This window comes from Globicephala melas, chromosome 10, assembly GCF_963455315.2.
Source record: "Globicephala melas chromosome 10, mGloMel1.2, whole genome shotgun sequence".
NCBI lineage: Eukaryota > Metazoa > Chordata > Mammalia > Artiodactyla > Delphinidae > Globicephala > Globicephala melas.
In genome coordinates this window covers 71,412,850-71,429,460 of record NC_083323.1, presented here as the reverse complement: position 1 = coordinate 71,429,460, position 16,611 = coordinate 71,412,850, and the positions used below count along the sequence as shown (strand labels likewise).

Genomic DNA, 16,611 nt, shown 5'->3' with positions numbered 1-16,611 from the left:
TTTTAGTTTTATTTATGTTGTTTTCCTTGACTGCAGAAAATTAGAATTTTTATGGAGTTACATACATCAATCTTCTGTAGTTTTTATGTTTCCTCATACCAAGATTAAATAACTGTTAATTTATATTTTCTTTTTGTTATTTTCATTTAACTTTTTAACTCATCTGGAATTTGTTTTGGTAATTTACTGTAATTAGCAATGTCTGTTTTTTTTTTTTTTTTTTTTTTTGCGGTACGCGGGCCTCTCACTGTTGTGGCCTCTTCCGTTGCGGAGCACAGCCTCCGGATGCGCGGGCTCAGCGGCCATGGCTCACAGGCCCAGTCGCTCCGCAGCATGTGGGATCTTCCCAGACCGGGGCACGAACCCGTGTCCCCTGCATCGGCAGGCGGACTCTCAACCACTGCGCCACCAGGGAAGCCCAAGCCTACCTCATTTTGATTAAAGTGGTAGAGTGTAAACAACCTTCAATTTAGGGTTAGGAGATCTACCTGCATTTAAGTCCTGACTCTCAAGTTCTCATGTGTGTGACACCAACAATGCTCTTCTCTTATCGACTCTAAATTCCATTTCCTCATCAGTAAAAGAAGGATAAGTAGCTGCCTTATCCATTTCAGAAGTGTCGTCAGAATTGGGTAATAGAAGTGAAATAAAATGATCTAACTTCCAGTCCAATCTTCTCCGTTGTGAATGATCCCCCCCTCCCGCCCCCATCCCAGAAGAGATCTTCTGAAGGCAATAGATTATCTTTGTCCAGCCTTGTCTTTAATTTTTCTTGCTCGGGTTTCTCTTCCTGAAAAAACACATTACTGCGGTACTTTTTTTTTAATCACTTTAGTAATTTTGAATACCAAGAGAACAATGTTTAGGTTTGTATCTCTCACCTCATTTCATTTATCCTGTGTTTTTCTGTAGTTTTTTTTTTTTAAAAAAAATTAATTAATTTATTTTTGGCTACATTGGGTCCTCCTTGCTGCGAGAGCTTTCTCCAGTTGCGGTGAGTGGGGGCCCCTGTACGCCGCGGTGCGCGGGCTTCTCATTGCTGTGGCTTCTCGTTGCAGAGCACGGGCTGTCTAGGGCAGGGGGCTTCAGTAGTTGTGGCTCATGGTTTCTAGAGCTCAGGCTCAGTAGTTGTGGCCGCTCGGGCTTAGTTGCTCTGCAGCATGTGGGATCTTCCTGGACCAGGGCTCCAACCCGTGTCCTTTGCCTTGGCAGGCGGATTCCTAACCACTGCACCACCAGGGAAGCCCTCTCTTTAGTTTTAATTGCACTGAACTGAAACTCAAATTTTCAAAAGCTAATTTTAGTGGCCTTTTGGCCAGCAGAGCTTCAAGATAACTAACAGGAAAAATGCCACAGCAACCATAGAAAAGCATTTAACTGGGTACATTTTGGTTGCTTAAATCTTCGTCCATCCTTGGGGGGAAATTACTCATCTCCCTATAGTGGTAACTATAAAGAGAATGTTTTCCTAAAAGGGGCCAACTGGGCGGCTCCCTCTTTTCCCAACGCCCCGATTTCTATTCTTAGATCTAGAGATCCGCGGCAGCTTTTATTTTTCTTCGTCCTAGTTCCCAGACCTTCCGCGGGGCTGCAGGAGTCAAGGCTGGTGGGTCGGGTCGCGTGGGCCGCGGTGTCCACCGCGCGCCTCGCCGGCCGCTGCAGCGCCCGGGGACTGGGCACTTGGCGGAGTCCGCTGAGTCGGTTTCTTCCTGCGCGACTCCCGGCCGCGCCGCTGCGGAGAGTGGGATCCGGTCTCGGGAGGCTGCGCCGGCCCGGGGTCCCGTCTCGGCCGGCGCGGGGGCCACGGCCACTGTCACCCGGGCCGGGCGGGCTCTTGCTGCGTCCTGCCTGCCTGCCACGGTTCTGCGGGCACAGCACCTCAGCTGAACCTCTCGCAGGCCCCAGAGCTGTGTTTTGGCCCTGGGTGGGGGAAGGGGAAGCAGAGGAGGAAAGGGAGCGGGCGGGGGAGGGCGGCGCCGGACGCGGAGCCACCGCCTTCGCATAAATGGGCGGGCGTGGGTGCAGATGGGGTCAGCCGGGAACGCTGGCTGCGGGCGGTGAGCTGGGCTCGTCTTCCGACCGGAGCGGCCGGCCTTGGTGCGGGAGGGGCGGCCGGTTTGAAGCAGGGTCGGTCATGGCCAGTGGCAGCTGCCAGGACTGCGAGGAGGAGGATGAGGAAACTCTGAAGAAGTTGATAGTCAGGCTGAACAATGTCCAGGAAGGAAAACAGATAGAGACGCTGGTCCAAATCCTGGAGGATATGCTCGTGTTCACTTACGCCGACCACGGTAATCGTTTGCCAGGGAACTGTCCCTTTACCGCCCCCCGCCCCGGCCCTCCTTCCCCCCCGGCCTTTTTTTTACAAACTTTCTCCCACCGAACTTTGTGGCCGCACAAACCTGGATTCTTGAGGAGCCGCAAACCCTCTACTCCTTAGGGCAGAAAAGAGCTGATAATTCTAGGAAGGTCTTGAGCTCACTTCTTTTGTTTTCTCCCTCCTTTTCAGACTTAAAAGGGGTGCCATGAATCGTGACTTTGCTACTTTTCCCTAACCCCCTTCTTTTCCAGCCTCCAAGTTATTTCAAGACAAAAATGCCCACGTGCCTCTGTTGATCGTCTTGGACTCGTATATGAGAGTCGCTAGTGTGCAGCAGGTAAAGGAGTTGTTTTCATTTCTCCCATTTCCCCTTCTCATTGGAAATAGGTGTTTTTCTATTAATATTCTATACCCAGAGTTCTGGGTTATTTCTGAGATTTGTCCTGACAAACCGCTGACTGTGGTTTTAAGATGGAAGCGTTTTCAAATCATTATCAAATGTTAACGGTGTAAGAGGGCCAACTGTGTGCTCCCTAATTGTATTTAAGAAGTAACTTTATACAGTCGGCTGACAATATGGATGGTGGTGGGAGGGGAATAATAATGGATTGAGGTTTCGTTCTGACATTGGCTAGATGGCTAGATCATCAGTGCTTAAATAAAATTATTCTAAGAATCTTCCCAATGTACAGCATGTCCTGCAGATGACACAATTGTGAATAGTTTGGGAAAGAGGAATAATGAACAGTAATAGAACTAATAATAATTAACTTAATAAAATGAAGTTACTGGCAAACTCTCATAGGTTTAAGGTTTTCTTTTTTTTTTAAACCTGAAGACAGATTTCTAACCTTCTTTAGTTGTAGTACACAATGTATTATCTAAAGAGTGATGTTTTAGGATTCCCCTGTAAGTTTAAATCTATACTTCTCAACCGTTTTCATATAAAATGAATGTAAAAGTGAATCTTAGAAACTGCACTGTAGGAAACCCAGAAATTTGTTACATATCTTAGATATATTTAAAAAGGAGCCTTAAGATGATAATTAAGAATGATTTACAGTCAAAACAAAATTACTGCCTAAGGTTAACTTCCTTTGTAGATACTGAGATTTGGGGAACTGAAATTACTTTTTTCATTTGCATGTTAGATCCTGAAGGGAAAGAGAATTGAACTTTGAACTCTATCGAGGTGCAATGTTTCTTAATACCTACTTGAGAGGCTAGACAGATGTAAGAATTATCTGGATCTCTTAAGTCTGTATCTGTCTATCTTATGCTAATCTCTGTGTCTACCTATGTCTAGTTTGGGTGAAACATATCTAGCTTCTTTTATATGAAGATGTTTATATCTCACTGAAATATTTCCCATCTGACTATTGATTTTCAGGTTGTTAGCAAATAAGATCATGAAAAAATGGAGACATGATAAAGACACTGTTCTTTTTAACACCCAATGTCTGAATTTTGCCCATGAAACATGAGTTTCATGGCAAACTGGCCTATTGTGCTTGCTACTCTCCACCCACATCATCCTTCTTACTTGCCTCTGCTTTGGTGTTCCAAAGTGCCTTGTCTGGCAGCCTCCATTCCTTGGATTCTGTTCTTGGTAGTCTCCTCTGCCAGGTACAACTCAGAACAATTGGGCCCTGGGTGGCCTTTGGTCTGCAGGGTCCAGAGGAGGCAGTGCTAGACTTGAGAATCCAGGGAAGCCTGCAACATTCCCACCACCTAATTCTTCTTCATTTTAGAAACTGCCTGAGCCTGGACATGTTTGTTTGGAGTAGTTATGAATGTCACTCAATATCTTTGCCCAGTAGGTACCAGAGATAAATGAAAATAAGGAATTGTCTTTTGATTTGGTAATTTAATGGAATAGAATTATTAGTTTCAGCACAATATATTACTCTACAAAGGGCATTATGTATATTATATCATTTGATTCTTGCTGGACTCTCACTATCCTCTCAGAAATCACACTGAATGTTTTTTCCTCAGAATAAGTAGCTCATTTAGGATCGCAGAGCTAGTGACAGGGTCAGGACTCAAGCTTCACACACCTTCAGAATCTTTTTCCATCATATAGTAGGTGCTGATGTCATAAGATTTTTACGCAAGTAAAAAGTACAATGGTATGATACAAATGCTGTGGCCGTGCTACGCACAATGACATTATCGATTTAAATTATCATTGATCTTATCAAAGGATGTGGAGTGGGGTAGCTCTACTGATATTTTAATACTCCACTTAAAAGAAAAAAAAAATTTTTCCTTCAGCTTTCTTCATATTACTGGTGAAATTAGTCTAGATATTCTTTAAAGCTTTATATCTTGAATCAGCTGGAGGTGCTGAATTAAAATCACTTGATGAATTTAAGGAGTTAAGGTAAAGTACCCTTCAAAAATAAATAGTAAGGTTTGTTTTCAGAATTCATTTAACATGACATTCCAGACTCTGAATTTTTATTTTCAATGTCTTTTCATATTTTATTAGTTCTCCTTAATAAATGACAATCTTTAGAGAATTGGTAGTTAGGCTGCTGTCTTATAAATTTCTTTTCCTGCCAGTCATCTGATCATTTCTCTGTGTTCTTCAGTTTACATTACGTCTCTTTATCCACAGTTTCCACCTTTGATGTAAGTGAGTGAAATATATGAAAGTGACTAAAATTTTCTTTAACCCCTAGACTCTTTCCCATTGTGCATTACTTAGATGCTTGAGTTTACAGAATAATTATAATAAAGTGAAACTACCAATTTAATTGTATTATAACTGTGCAGGATGGGAGCCTTCTCTTTTTGAAAGATAAGCTTTTAATTGAATACATTAATGGATCAATTGTTACGTCTGCTTTGCTGCTAGCAATTCTATTTAATCTTGGAAGCTCAGTTGCCTCAGTCTTTTTGCAAAGCAATTGCTGATGCTGCTGTTTCATCAAGCAAAACAAAACAGGTTTTCTCCTTGAGTTAGCCATGCAGGTGCAGAGATGAGTATAGTATCCTGTGTGATTTATGATTTTATATTTCCCACCAGAAACTGTTCCAAATGTTAATTTTTGAAATACTTGGGGAAAAAAGTCTTGATGATTTTATGAAAGCACAAAAATAGCCAGTTTCTATGACATCCGGATTGTCAATGTCTGTTCGGCTTACGTGGAGGAGGTTGTCTACTTAAATATAGGTAAAAATAGCTGTCAGAAATTGCTTCCTTTTCAAGGAATTTGAAATCGTGTAAGAGGAAGTGATGACAGAGTATTGCAATTCATGCTTAATCCAGAAAAGATCTGGAAATAATATTGTAACGAGATCTTATGTAATCACTTTTATCTTATTAAATACCCCTTGTTTATTCCTGTAAACAAGTAGGAAACGTGGCATTATTCCTTTTTGGTTGCATAGAGATTTCTCCCCTTGTCACTCAACCGTCTGTACCACTCAGCTCCAACTCACGTATCCAGTCTCATTTAGCAATGGGCCCCTCTTTGGCAGCCTCCTCACCATTTAGCATCTTACTTTCCTTCCTCACAACTCATCAGTATTAGAAGTTTCCATTTTCCTATTTTGAGTGACCAAATTTATAATTCTTTTGAAATCTGACTCAAATTCTACCTTTTCTGTATTATATTCTTCCCTGAGTAATTCTAGCGAATCCTGCTTTCAGGATTCATATTATATTGGTATTTATCATACATCGTGCTTAGGCACTTTTTCATTAATCTCTAGATCTGCATGTATATGCATTTTCTATTTTCTTTTTCTGACCATATCAAGTTTAGTTCTGTAATATAGTAGAAAGAATTGAAGAGTCCTTAAATTTGGGGAGGAAACTATAACAGGAAAAGTGAGTTAAATTTAATCTCCAGTTTGGAGTTAAAATATCGTATGTAAAAAAATGTATTTTTTTCAGAAGTAAAGAGCAGCTTATTCAAGTTGGCATCATGTATAAATGAGCTGAACGAAGGTATATTTAAAATGCATCAGTAAGATCATACTTAATTTGGGAATGTGAGAGAGTTTAGGGACACTTGTGATGTCTAAATCTCATCAGCTCATAGTTAGGTGTACGGAAGAAATCTAGAGGGGTCCACTGAGAAATTCTACCTCCTCTCTATCTCATAATGCCTGTCTCTTTTACCTATGAAAGACATTACATTGTCATCAGACGATACTACTTCTTTTGCTATTTTTTTCTAGCTCCATTATCTGGGGAGCAGTCTTTCCAGATAACTTACACTTTGCCATCAAAATCTCCAACTTCCCCTAATCCTCCATTCCAAACTACTTCATTTCTTCTTATAATTAAAGTACTAAATATTTAGAAGAAAATCTGTCAGGTAGATATGCCTTAAAAGGTACAAAGGCCTGAGAATAGCCTTTCCTGTACTTCATAATTTTGGTGTGTCCTCTAAAACTATTTTTTTTGTGTGTTTTATTTCCTTTTATGTAGACAATAGGCAGTCTATTGCCTTCATCATTCAGAAATGTTATCATATTTTTGTATGCCTTTTCAGTAGATTTTTGAAGAAAGATGTATTCTAAGTATATGAGTTGCTTTTCTCAGTAAGCATTTTTAGAGTATCATTTTGTTTTAAAATAATTATTTTAAAATAATGTAGCCACCTATTCTATTAAGAATGAAGAGATTCTTTGACTGAATATATTCTATTTGTGTGGTTTTTTAAAAAATGTGAATATTTGTCTTTCTTGTTTTTAGGTGGGTTGGTCACTTTTATGCAAATTAATAGAAATCTGTCCAAATACAATGCAAAGCTTAATGGGTCCCCAGGATATTGGACATGATTGGGAAGTCCTAGGGGTTCACCAGTAAGTATGTAAAAACAAACTGCATTGAGTATTTATCTGTACATATGACAACCCTTCCCTTGATACATTATATTTACAATCCAAGCCAATCTAGTAAAAATCCTTTAAAATACATATAGTTTTCCCTGAATCAATGGTTTACATTTATAGAGAGCTTTTGACTCAGAAGTCTATAATCTATTTGAATTAGAAAACTAACATTTGAGGTAAGAAGTCAGGTGTTGTTATTATTTTAGTAATATAATAATAGTTATACAATTGATTAAGTTGTAGATTGTTGATGACTGTTTATGAATTCAAACCAAGGAAAGATTTTTTCTTTTCTTTTTTTTTTTTTTTTGCGGTATGCGGGCCTCTCACTGTTGTGGCCTCTCCCGTTGCGGAGCACAGGCTCTGGATGCGCAGGCTCAGCAGCCATGGCTCACGGGCCCAGCCGCTCCGCGGCATGTGGGATCTTCCCGGACCGGGACACGAACCCGTGTCCCCTGCATCAGCAGGCGGACTCTCAACCACTGCGCCACCAGGGAAGCCCCTCTTTTTTTACTTTTTAATAGTAGAACTGACACAAACCACTACTTCTTCAAAACAAAAATATGGGAACTAAAATGTTCTATAAATAGTAATTTAGAAATTTATGCTTTACTGTCTTTAAAAAGTACATTTATGTATATTCATACATATATATTTAATGAGCTTAAACTACAGCTTTCAAAATGAAGAAAAAAGAGGAAATTATCTTTCAGCACATCTGCAGCCAAATCCTGATAGCTATTTACCAGCTATATTATTGCAGTTTGCAACATAATGACTTCTTAAATGAGACTACTTCTTTAGCCATAATTAGTTAAGAAAAACTTTTCTGAAAAAAAAATGTGTTTCCAGGAAAATCCTTTTTGGAAAACTTTGTTTCTTGACATTTAACAAAATATCTTCTGTCATCAACTTTAGGTGTTCTTTATACCTAATGTGACTCTTCTTTACCACAGAGAAGTGAATACTAATTGCTTCCAAAGGCATATTGCTTGTGGAAAACGTAATTAATGCAAAACTAAATTTTACATCTTTGCATTAGTTATTAGTATTAACTGTGGCTGCAGATTTTGACAAATCAGAGCTGTTTGTTCATAGGCGAGCATGTCCGTGCTTATACATTTTTCCATCTTTGATAAACTTGTGTTGCTGTTCTTCGGTTTCTAGCATCTAAAGACTGTGCTCTGAAAAGAGACTAATTACAGTTAATAGGTGTTCTCTGAAATCTCTGAAATTCTATGAGTCAGTAGTAAAGAATACTGCATTTAATGAGGAATTAGACAAAATATGCCTGCAATTAGTAGTTGTAATGTTATGTGTCCCTTGGTTTGGATGAGAATTTCCAAGATCCCCAAAGATTAGCCATCTATAACTTTAGGGAGCAATGGAAAACTCATCTAGTCATATTCTGGTATAAACCAAATGTTCAAATTAACTTACATAAACGTTTCTACAGGAAGTTTCATTCACTCATTTATTTGGTCACTCACTCATCATTCATTCATCTTCTGTTCATCAGGTATTACACTCCTTTAGGCCAGAAGTAGTGTGAACAGTGTAGACACACTCTCTCTACAGTGGAGCATATTAGATCATTACCAGCAAATATTTATTGTAAAACATATCTCCTTATATTCAAGGACTTTTATCCCCCCAAAGGCTTACAGTACTAAAGGAGAAATCTCTTGTGTGGTGTTGAAGTCAGGAATAGTGGGAGTGGTGCAGGGAGAGGTAGGGGCAGCATAGGTAGGAGGAGAATTGACAGAGTCAAAGGACAGGGTCTCTCAGTTCCTCACCTCACCACCTGGAGACCACGTGCCAAGTTTCTTGGATCTAGGTGAAGCCATGGAGGCTCTCTCTTCTTCTAACAATAGAAAGCCAAACAGCACTGGGGTAGGAATAGACTAAAGATTGCATATTTTAGAATTGATAACTCAGGGGCTCAAATTTAATGCATTTGAACTAATTGAATACTATTGATAGACTAGGTTCACTTTCTGTTATAAAATATCAATTTCTCTTTCAAAAATAGTAAAAATCAATAATTTAAATATTCAAATGGTTCTTAATTTTTATATACAAGCTAACATTTTAATTACATCTCTCTATAATAATATCAATGTGTATAACATAATTTACAAGTTTGTATCACATATAAAATGATTGATCCCTTGGTGCATATAACTCAATATTATTTTGGATATAGAATTGGGTGAAATAGTTAATAGTTGAATTTGAATATTTAGAGGAAAAAGTTATAACTTTTCTATGGAGACTCATAATAATTCCCTGTTAGTCATCATAAACCTGGCTCAGGTTTACAGGGAGAAAAAATACACTAGCTTCAATATAGGGAATGAAATACAATGAGATGAATAAAAATGTAGGTGAGTAAAAAACAATATCTAAAAGAGCAAACATCTAGGTATGATCTTGATTTTTGTTTTTAATTACAGACTGATTCTTAAAATGCTAACAGTTCATAATGCCAGTGTCAACCTGTCAACAGTTGGATTGAAGGCCTTAGATCTTCTCCTAACTTCAGGTAGTATATACACACATTTTTAATGTTGACTGAAAAAAACATTTTAAACCATTTGCTATATGTGTTTTGATGTTATTTTTTTAAAGTATAATCACATAATATAACCTCAATATTGATGATTTCCAAAATTCTGTTTCCATTTTCCATTTTTTAAAAATAAATTTATTTATTTATTTTTGGCTGCATTGGGTCTTGGTTGCTGCGTGCAGGCTTTCTCTAGTTGCGGGGAGCAGGGGCTACTTTTCATTGTATGTGTGGGCTTCTCACTGGGTGGCTTCTCTTTATTGTGGAGCATGGGCTCTAGGCACGTGGGCTTCAGTAGTTGTGGCATGTGGGCTCAGTAGTTGTGGCTCGCGGGCTCTAGAGCACAGGCTCAGTAGTTGCGGCGCACGAGCTTTGTTGCTCTGTGACATGTGGGATCTTCCTGGACCACGGCCCAAACCCGTGTCCCCTGCATTGGCAGGCAGATTCTTAACCATTGTGCCACCAGAGAAGCCCCTCCATTTTCTTTCCTTATCTCTTTTCTCTACACTTTTTCTCTCAAAAATACCACCCAACATCTTGGCCTTAAACATCACCTTATATATTACTCCCAAATCTAATGTCTGTCCCCAGCTTTGCTCCTCAGATCTGGTCCCACATCTCACATTCTCATTAGTTTGTTAGCCATACATGTCCTTGTCTTGACTGTATTGTACTTCATTATATCTCTAATATGTTTTCTATAATATATGCTCTAGAGTATGACATAATAGTAATACGTCATAATAAAAATATATAGCATTTCTTCTTGAGTGCTTGCTAAATGCTAGGCTTAACATGTAAAATACTTAATATGCTTTTAAAAGCATAATCCTCAAAACATCCCTTGAGTTTATTATTTTATCTCAGTTTTCTAGAGAACACTGAAGCATAGAGAGATTGCCTCAGCCAAAAAGTAGTAGAACCAGGGTCTGATTTCACATGTCAGGTTCTTTCCCTGAGTAAACTTATACTTGGAGGATAATGGACCTGAAAATAAATAATGTTGCTGTGGTGCAATAGTTGTGATCATTGCTGTGACAGACACTTGCTATGATGTAAGGTTCTGAGAAGAAAGGCTCCTTTCAGGGAAGCTAAGCATGAAGGATAGGGTGGATTTCCTTCAAAGTGTGAAGGGTGCTTTAGGTCAAGAAAACAGCATGTGCAGCGTTGCAGAGGCCTGGGAGGGGCTGGATGTGTGGGTGGTAAGATTTTTAAAGGCCCTCATTGGCCATGCTAAGTGATGAAGGTCCAATAGGAGAAAGAGAAAGGAAGAAAGAGGGTGAAGATCAGAGAATGAACTGAAGAGGGATAGGAAAGGCCAGAAGGTACTCACCACTTCACCAGAGCCTTTTATTAAAATATATAATGGGATGTACTAACTAGTCTTAACCATAATTTATTTAAACTCATCCTTGGGATCTTGTTTTTTGGTGGGGGTGGGGAGGTAAAGATTTATTCTCCATTTGGCAATGGACAGGAGGTTTATGAATTTGAGAAATCTCCCAACATGAATATATCAAGGTTAGCAGCATGTAGACAAATAGTAAATTTGACATGTGTTTTAAAAAGACTAGTTAATTTCTTCCACGTAACATTAAGAATTTTGAGCTTTTAGGAAAATTTGTAATGTGTTTTAGAGTTCATTTCAGGTACTTATTAGAGGCTAATTTATGAATCATTTTTTTGTTTGGCTTATTTGTTAACTGAGGTAATAGTTATTGGCACTTACTGCTGTGCTGGCTGCTAGAGAACTCTCAGACAGGTGAGGCAAAGTTCCTACAATGTAGAAGTTCATAGTCCAGCACCACTGTCCAATATAACTTTTTGCAATGAAGGAAATGTTGTATATGTTCAAAATCATGGCGAGTAGCCACGTGTGGTGGTTGAACATTGGAAATGTGAGAAACTGAATTTTAATTTTATTTAATTTTAATTGATTTAAATTTGAGTTTAAGTAGCCTCATGTGATTGGTGGCTACGGAATTGGATAGCACTGACAAAGAGATAAAAAGCATTTAAAGAAATGATTTCAATGTAATGAGGAAAGTACTCTAACAGAGATATGAAGAAAACCACGATAGGAACAAAGAGAAGACAGCAGCTAAGCTCATTTGTAGGAGTTAAGAGCATGGTCATGACCTGCTTTAATTTTAATCCAGCTCTGCCTCTTATTTGTTCTACTTTGGGCAAAGTCACTGCATCACTTCTGTGCCTCAGTTTCCTTATCTCTATCTAACATGAGGATTGCACCTACCTCACGGGGTTGTGGTGGTTTACACGTGTTAGAGTGAACTATCAATACTTCAACCTATGTCTGACATGTTATGTGCTATAGAAGTGTTTGCTACGACTACCACTCCTACAGTTTTTATTGACAGAATAGGTACTGTTTGTGTTATTTCTTGATTTAAGGTAGGATCATATTTGGTGCAGAAAATGGCAAGGGCATTCCACGCAGCTAGTGCAAGTGCAAAAAGATATCAAAAGAAATGTGTTCATGATGAGCAAGGGGTTTAGCATGTTTGGAGTCAGTGGTGCAGGGAGGGACGTGAGGCTGATGAGATACATGTAGTCTGTGAAAAGTCTTGTTTGTCAGACTGAGGAGTGCGAGAAGGCCTTAGAAGACTTCAGCAAGGGATTTACAGATCACGTTTGTGTTTTAGAAATATAATGCAGCAGGTAAACTAGTTAGGTAGGGATTTGGACCTACCAGAGCAATTATGCAATTGTGTTTGCATTCTAGGTGAGACGTGTTGGGGTCCTGAACAAGACAGAGATGGAGGGGCCTAGTTCAAAAGGAGTTTTTGAGATATTTAGAAGTTAGACTTGAAGGACTTGGTAATGAGTTGATTCTTTGGCTAGTCAGAGAATGAGAAGAGAGAGGGAGGATGAAAGAAGGAAGATGACTGTAGTTTCTCTGGTAACTATTGGATGGTGGTTATTGATGAAGAGATGGAACTGGAGTAGGCTAGGTTTGGGTGGCCATGGAGTATTCAGGTGGTGTTGTCTAAGAGGCAGGTAGAAATGTTTCAGGAATTCGGGGCAAAAGGTCTTGGCTATGGGTATTGATTGGGAATCACAGAGTTATAGGAAAGTGTACTGGGAGTTTATCTCATTTAGAAAGACCGTAAAGCTTGATAGGTCTAACATCTGGGGCAATTACGTGGTTCATCAGAAAGAGAAGTCCACAAACCATTCATAACCCTCATGTAAAAATGAAGACATTAAATGTTAAAGCAGCTATTTACTTGGAGCATATTCTCTTTGAAATAGGTAAAATCACTTTGCTGATACTGGATGAAGAAAATGATATTTTCTTGTTAATTTTTGATGCCATGCGCACATTTTCAGCCAATGACGAAGTCCAGAAACTTGGATGCAAAGCTTTACATGTGCTGTTTGAGAGAGGTATTTAAAATGTCAAATTCTTTATTTTGATATTTATGTAAGAAGAAACGGTTTATAGTGGGATAAGTAGGATATAATTATGATAATAAGAAAATATCTGAAATTGTACTATTTATTAAAAGTTGGATTGTCAGTCAAGGATAAGTAATGGGGTTAATTCAGAAATATTGCTTGTTTTTGCAGAATGAATTTCATTCATGGATTATCAATTATGCAATTGTAGTAAACTTTCTTCCATTGCTTAACAAGGCATAGGTTCACTTTGCAAACTGTATGTGTAGGAGTTAAGGAAGAAAAAGCAATACTGTGAAGCCAAGCATAGGTTAAGTTTGGGTTTATAAGTCATCACCAGAGGTTTTAGAAATTGCTAAAGGCTCTGGATAAAGAGCTAAGAGGTTTACAAAGTGTCCTTTAGGAAAAAGACTAATATGTATTTTATCACATGGCACTGAGAATGATGACAGAGATAGCCATGTAATTTTATAGTTGGTTGGAACCTTTAGTCCTTCCACTGGCTTGGTGAGGAAATGGATCAGAGAAGTGAAATGAGCAACCTGCCTGAGAGTACACAGCTAGTTATCTCCATTACAATTCAATTTACCACAGTTTTTGAGAGCACCTTTTGTGTCATTATGAAAGCCAACAGTGCTAGGAGTTTAGGATAAGAATAACGTATGTGGGCCCTGTGTTCATATCAGTTTACCTACTCTAGTTTCTGGAAGCTCCAGGAATGGAAATTCTACTGTTTAATTCCCTGTCTTATTCCAGAAGGACTTCAAATAGCTTATAGATATTTATAATACATTAGAGGAAAAGAGAAATGAATGAGGAAATGGGTGAAGGGAAAATGATATGAAGCTAGGTTAAATTTACTGCTTACTTCAGATCCTGTATCTTTGCAAAGGGATGGACCAGAAATTTGGTTCTTTGCTTCCTATCAGGCAAAGAGGTAAACATCATTGGTTACAAAGTTACTTGAGATAAAAGTAAACTCATTAATCAGAAGAAGCAATCAGTCTCATGGGAGACTTGAGAAAATACTCCCTTGGGTTTCCCTGGATAAGTTGATAAAATACATACAGTTTGCAAGGAACACAAAGTGTATTTCAGTGAAAGAGATTCTATCAAGAGTCAGAACAGCATGGACATGGGGCTCAGCTCTCTGATGGTGGAAGAGAGGAATGGAGGAACTGCATGTCTTTCAGGCTGTCTTCTCTAAATGTCATATCTTGAAACTAAGCTTTTCATAAGAATTGGGCAGAATAGAGTTTGAGGAATTACTGTCTTGAGGGCTTATAATCTTCTGTGCTGCAGTTTAAGGGGCACATTCTTATTCATGAAAGAAGGGTTAGCATCACTCACCAGCATTGTGGGATCCATCTAGGACATATGGAGAAGCGCCAGGGAATGTTAAAAAGACGATCTTATTTGATAGATCAGCGCTGACAGTGTTGTGATTGTATATGTAAAGTAGAAACATTTCTGAAGTTTTCAAGAATATGAAGTTCCCCATTACTTAGTGGCACGTGTAAAGTTAATTTTCAAAATTTGAAACTATGCTCTGGAAACTGTTTCATAAAATGAGAAGGTTTGGTGATACTTCTCATTTATTAGAAGAACCCAGTCAATTTCACATTATATTATATGGACTATTGGTGTAAAGTTGAACAGCAAAAAGTAATGTTGATTATGAACAGTGACACTAACATTTATGTCAGTGTCCTTCTCAGGCTAGATAAACCAGATTTTTATACATGTTTTTGAGGTTCCCACCCAATAAAATGACTCCAAATGAAACTCATTGGCTTGATCCCAAGACTTTAATTATGAAAATTAATGATGACAATTTTTGATCTCTGATGAAGTCAGACCATTAAGATAAAGTATTTCAAAGTCTAATTACTTGTTATTTGCTAAAGTTCATTCCTCTTGAACTCATCCACTTAGCTGAGCTGCCCTTCAACAATGTACCATTAACCACTCCTTTTTTTTTTTTTTTTTTTTTTTGCGATTCGTGGGCCTCTCACTGCTGTGGCCTCTCCCGTTGCGGAGCACAGGCTCCAGACGCGCAGGCTCAGCGGCCATGGCTCACGGGCCCGGCCACTTCGCGACATGTGGGATCTTCCCGGACCGGGGCACGAACCCGTGTCCCCTGCATCCGCAGGCGGACTCTCAACCACTGCGCCACCAGGGAAGCCCAACCACTCCATTTTAAGTATTGTGATATGTTCATTTCAGTAGGCCATCTTTATTATTCATTGATTAGTTTTCTCTAGAATCTTTCAAATGAAATTGTAAATAATTTTATTTTTCTGAGAAGTTTGGTCACTACATGGTCACTACATTTCAAAACATGGAATAACTAATATGGGTCAAAACAATTATTTTAACCTCAATAGCTATTTTCCCCATTATAAAATTCCTAGGAAGTGCTCTTTGCTAAAATATAATTTTTAATTTGTTTGTTGTATCTACTGTCTTATCTAATCATCATGAATATTATATTTTTGAGTAATTAAACTTTTATATCATGTTTGAGCTCTTTCGGTATTTTGTCTTTCATTTTTTAGTTTCAGAGGAGCAACTGACTGAATTTGTTGAGAATAAAGATTATATGATATTGCTAAGTACATTAAAACATTTTAAAGATGAAGAGGAAATTGTGTTTCATGTACTGCACTGTTTATATTCCCTAGCAATTCCTTGTAAGTAGCCTGCATACATGGTTTCATTTTTGAATCTGAAAAATTACAATATATCTTCTTTCTGAGTGTGTTTCAAAAATATTTTTATTATTTAGAAACTTGTAGATGCTAAACTCATTCATTTATTCATTTAATAAATTTTTATTTATTGATGCTGTACTGCTACCGGCTCTGGGCTTGGTGCTGGAGAAACAGTAGCAGAAAATATAAACATATTTCTTTCCTTTTCTGACCCCATAGTACCCCACAAGATACAGATAAGCATGGAAGTGATTACGAAGTATTATAGGGCAAGTGTTGGCAGAAGTACCTAGGGTTTTGAGAACAAACAGAGAGTGAGGCAAGATCTCTCAGCGGAGTCTTGAATGATGAGGAGAGCTTTGTGTGCGGAGAGGTGTGAGGTGAAGTAGAAGTGCAGGCAGTATCCCAGGCAGTGGGCATCCTAAGCGTAAAGATCCTGGAGCAAAAGATAGCATAGAGGAATCAAGAGGATAAAAGTAGCTCAGTAAACTGTATTTATAAGTGTGTGCACGCATGCGTGTGTGTAATACACATGTAGAGCCCTGAGCATCTGCTCCTGTGCCATTTCATGGAGGTAGGGGAAGGGCTCGATGAGAGTCAGTGGATGAGGCTGGAGACATAACCAGATCCCAGGGCCTGAAAAGCCACAGGAAGGAGTTGGAACTTTATTGTGATTCTTGTTTAGCATTTGGGTGATGCTATGAAATCTAGCCACTTTTATAACAAAAAAAGTACAA

The 16,611-nt window shown here is 38.7% G+C and overlaps 1 protein-coding gene across 4 annotated transcripts in view; it reads left to right on the top strand.

Moving 5' to 3' along the window:
* Positions 1–2,092: 2,092 nt before the first annotated feature.
* The window catches only part of LRRK2 (leucine rich repeat kinase 2), a 157,176-nt gene continuing 142,657 nt past the window's right edge, over positions 2,093–16,611 (top strand). For all 4 annotated transcript variants that reach the window (XM_030835385.2, XM_030835384.2, XM_060306159.1 and 1 more), the window contains exons 1-6: positions 2,093–2,288; positions 2,569–2,654; positions 7,032–7,141; positions 9,628–9,716; positions 13,014–13,148; positions 15,719–15,853. In XM_030835385.2, coding sequence (XP_030691245.2) covers positions 2,135–2,288; positions 2,569–2,654; positions 7,032–7,141; positions 9,628–9,716; positions 13,014–13,148; positions 15,719–15,853 — 709 coding nt within the window. In that variant the 5' untranslated portion in view covers positions 2,093–2,134. The remainder of the gene's footprint in view (positions 2,289–2,568; positions 2,655–7,031; positions 7,142–9,627; positions 9,717–13,013; positions 13,149–15,718; positions 15,854–16,611) is intronic.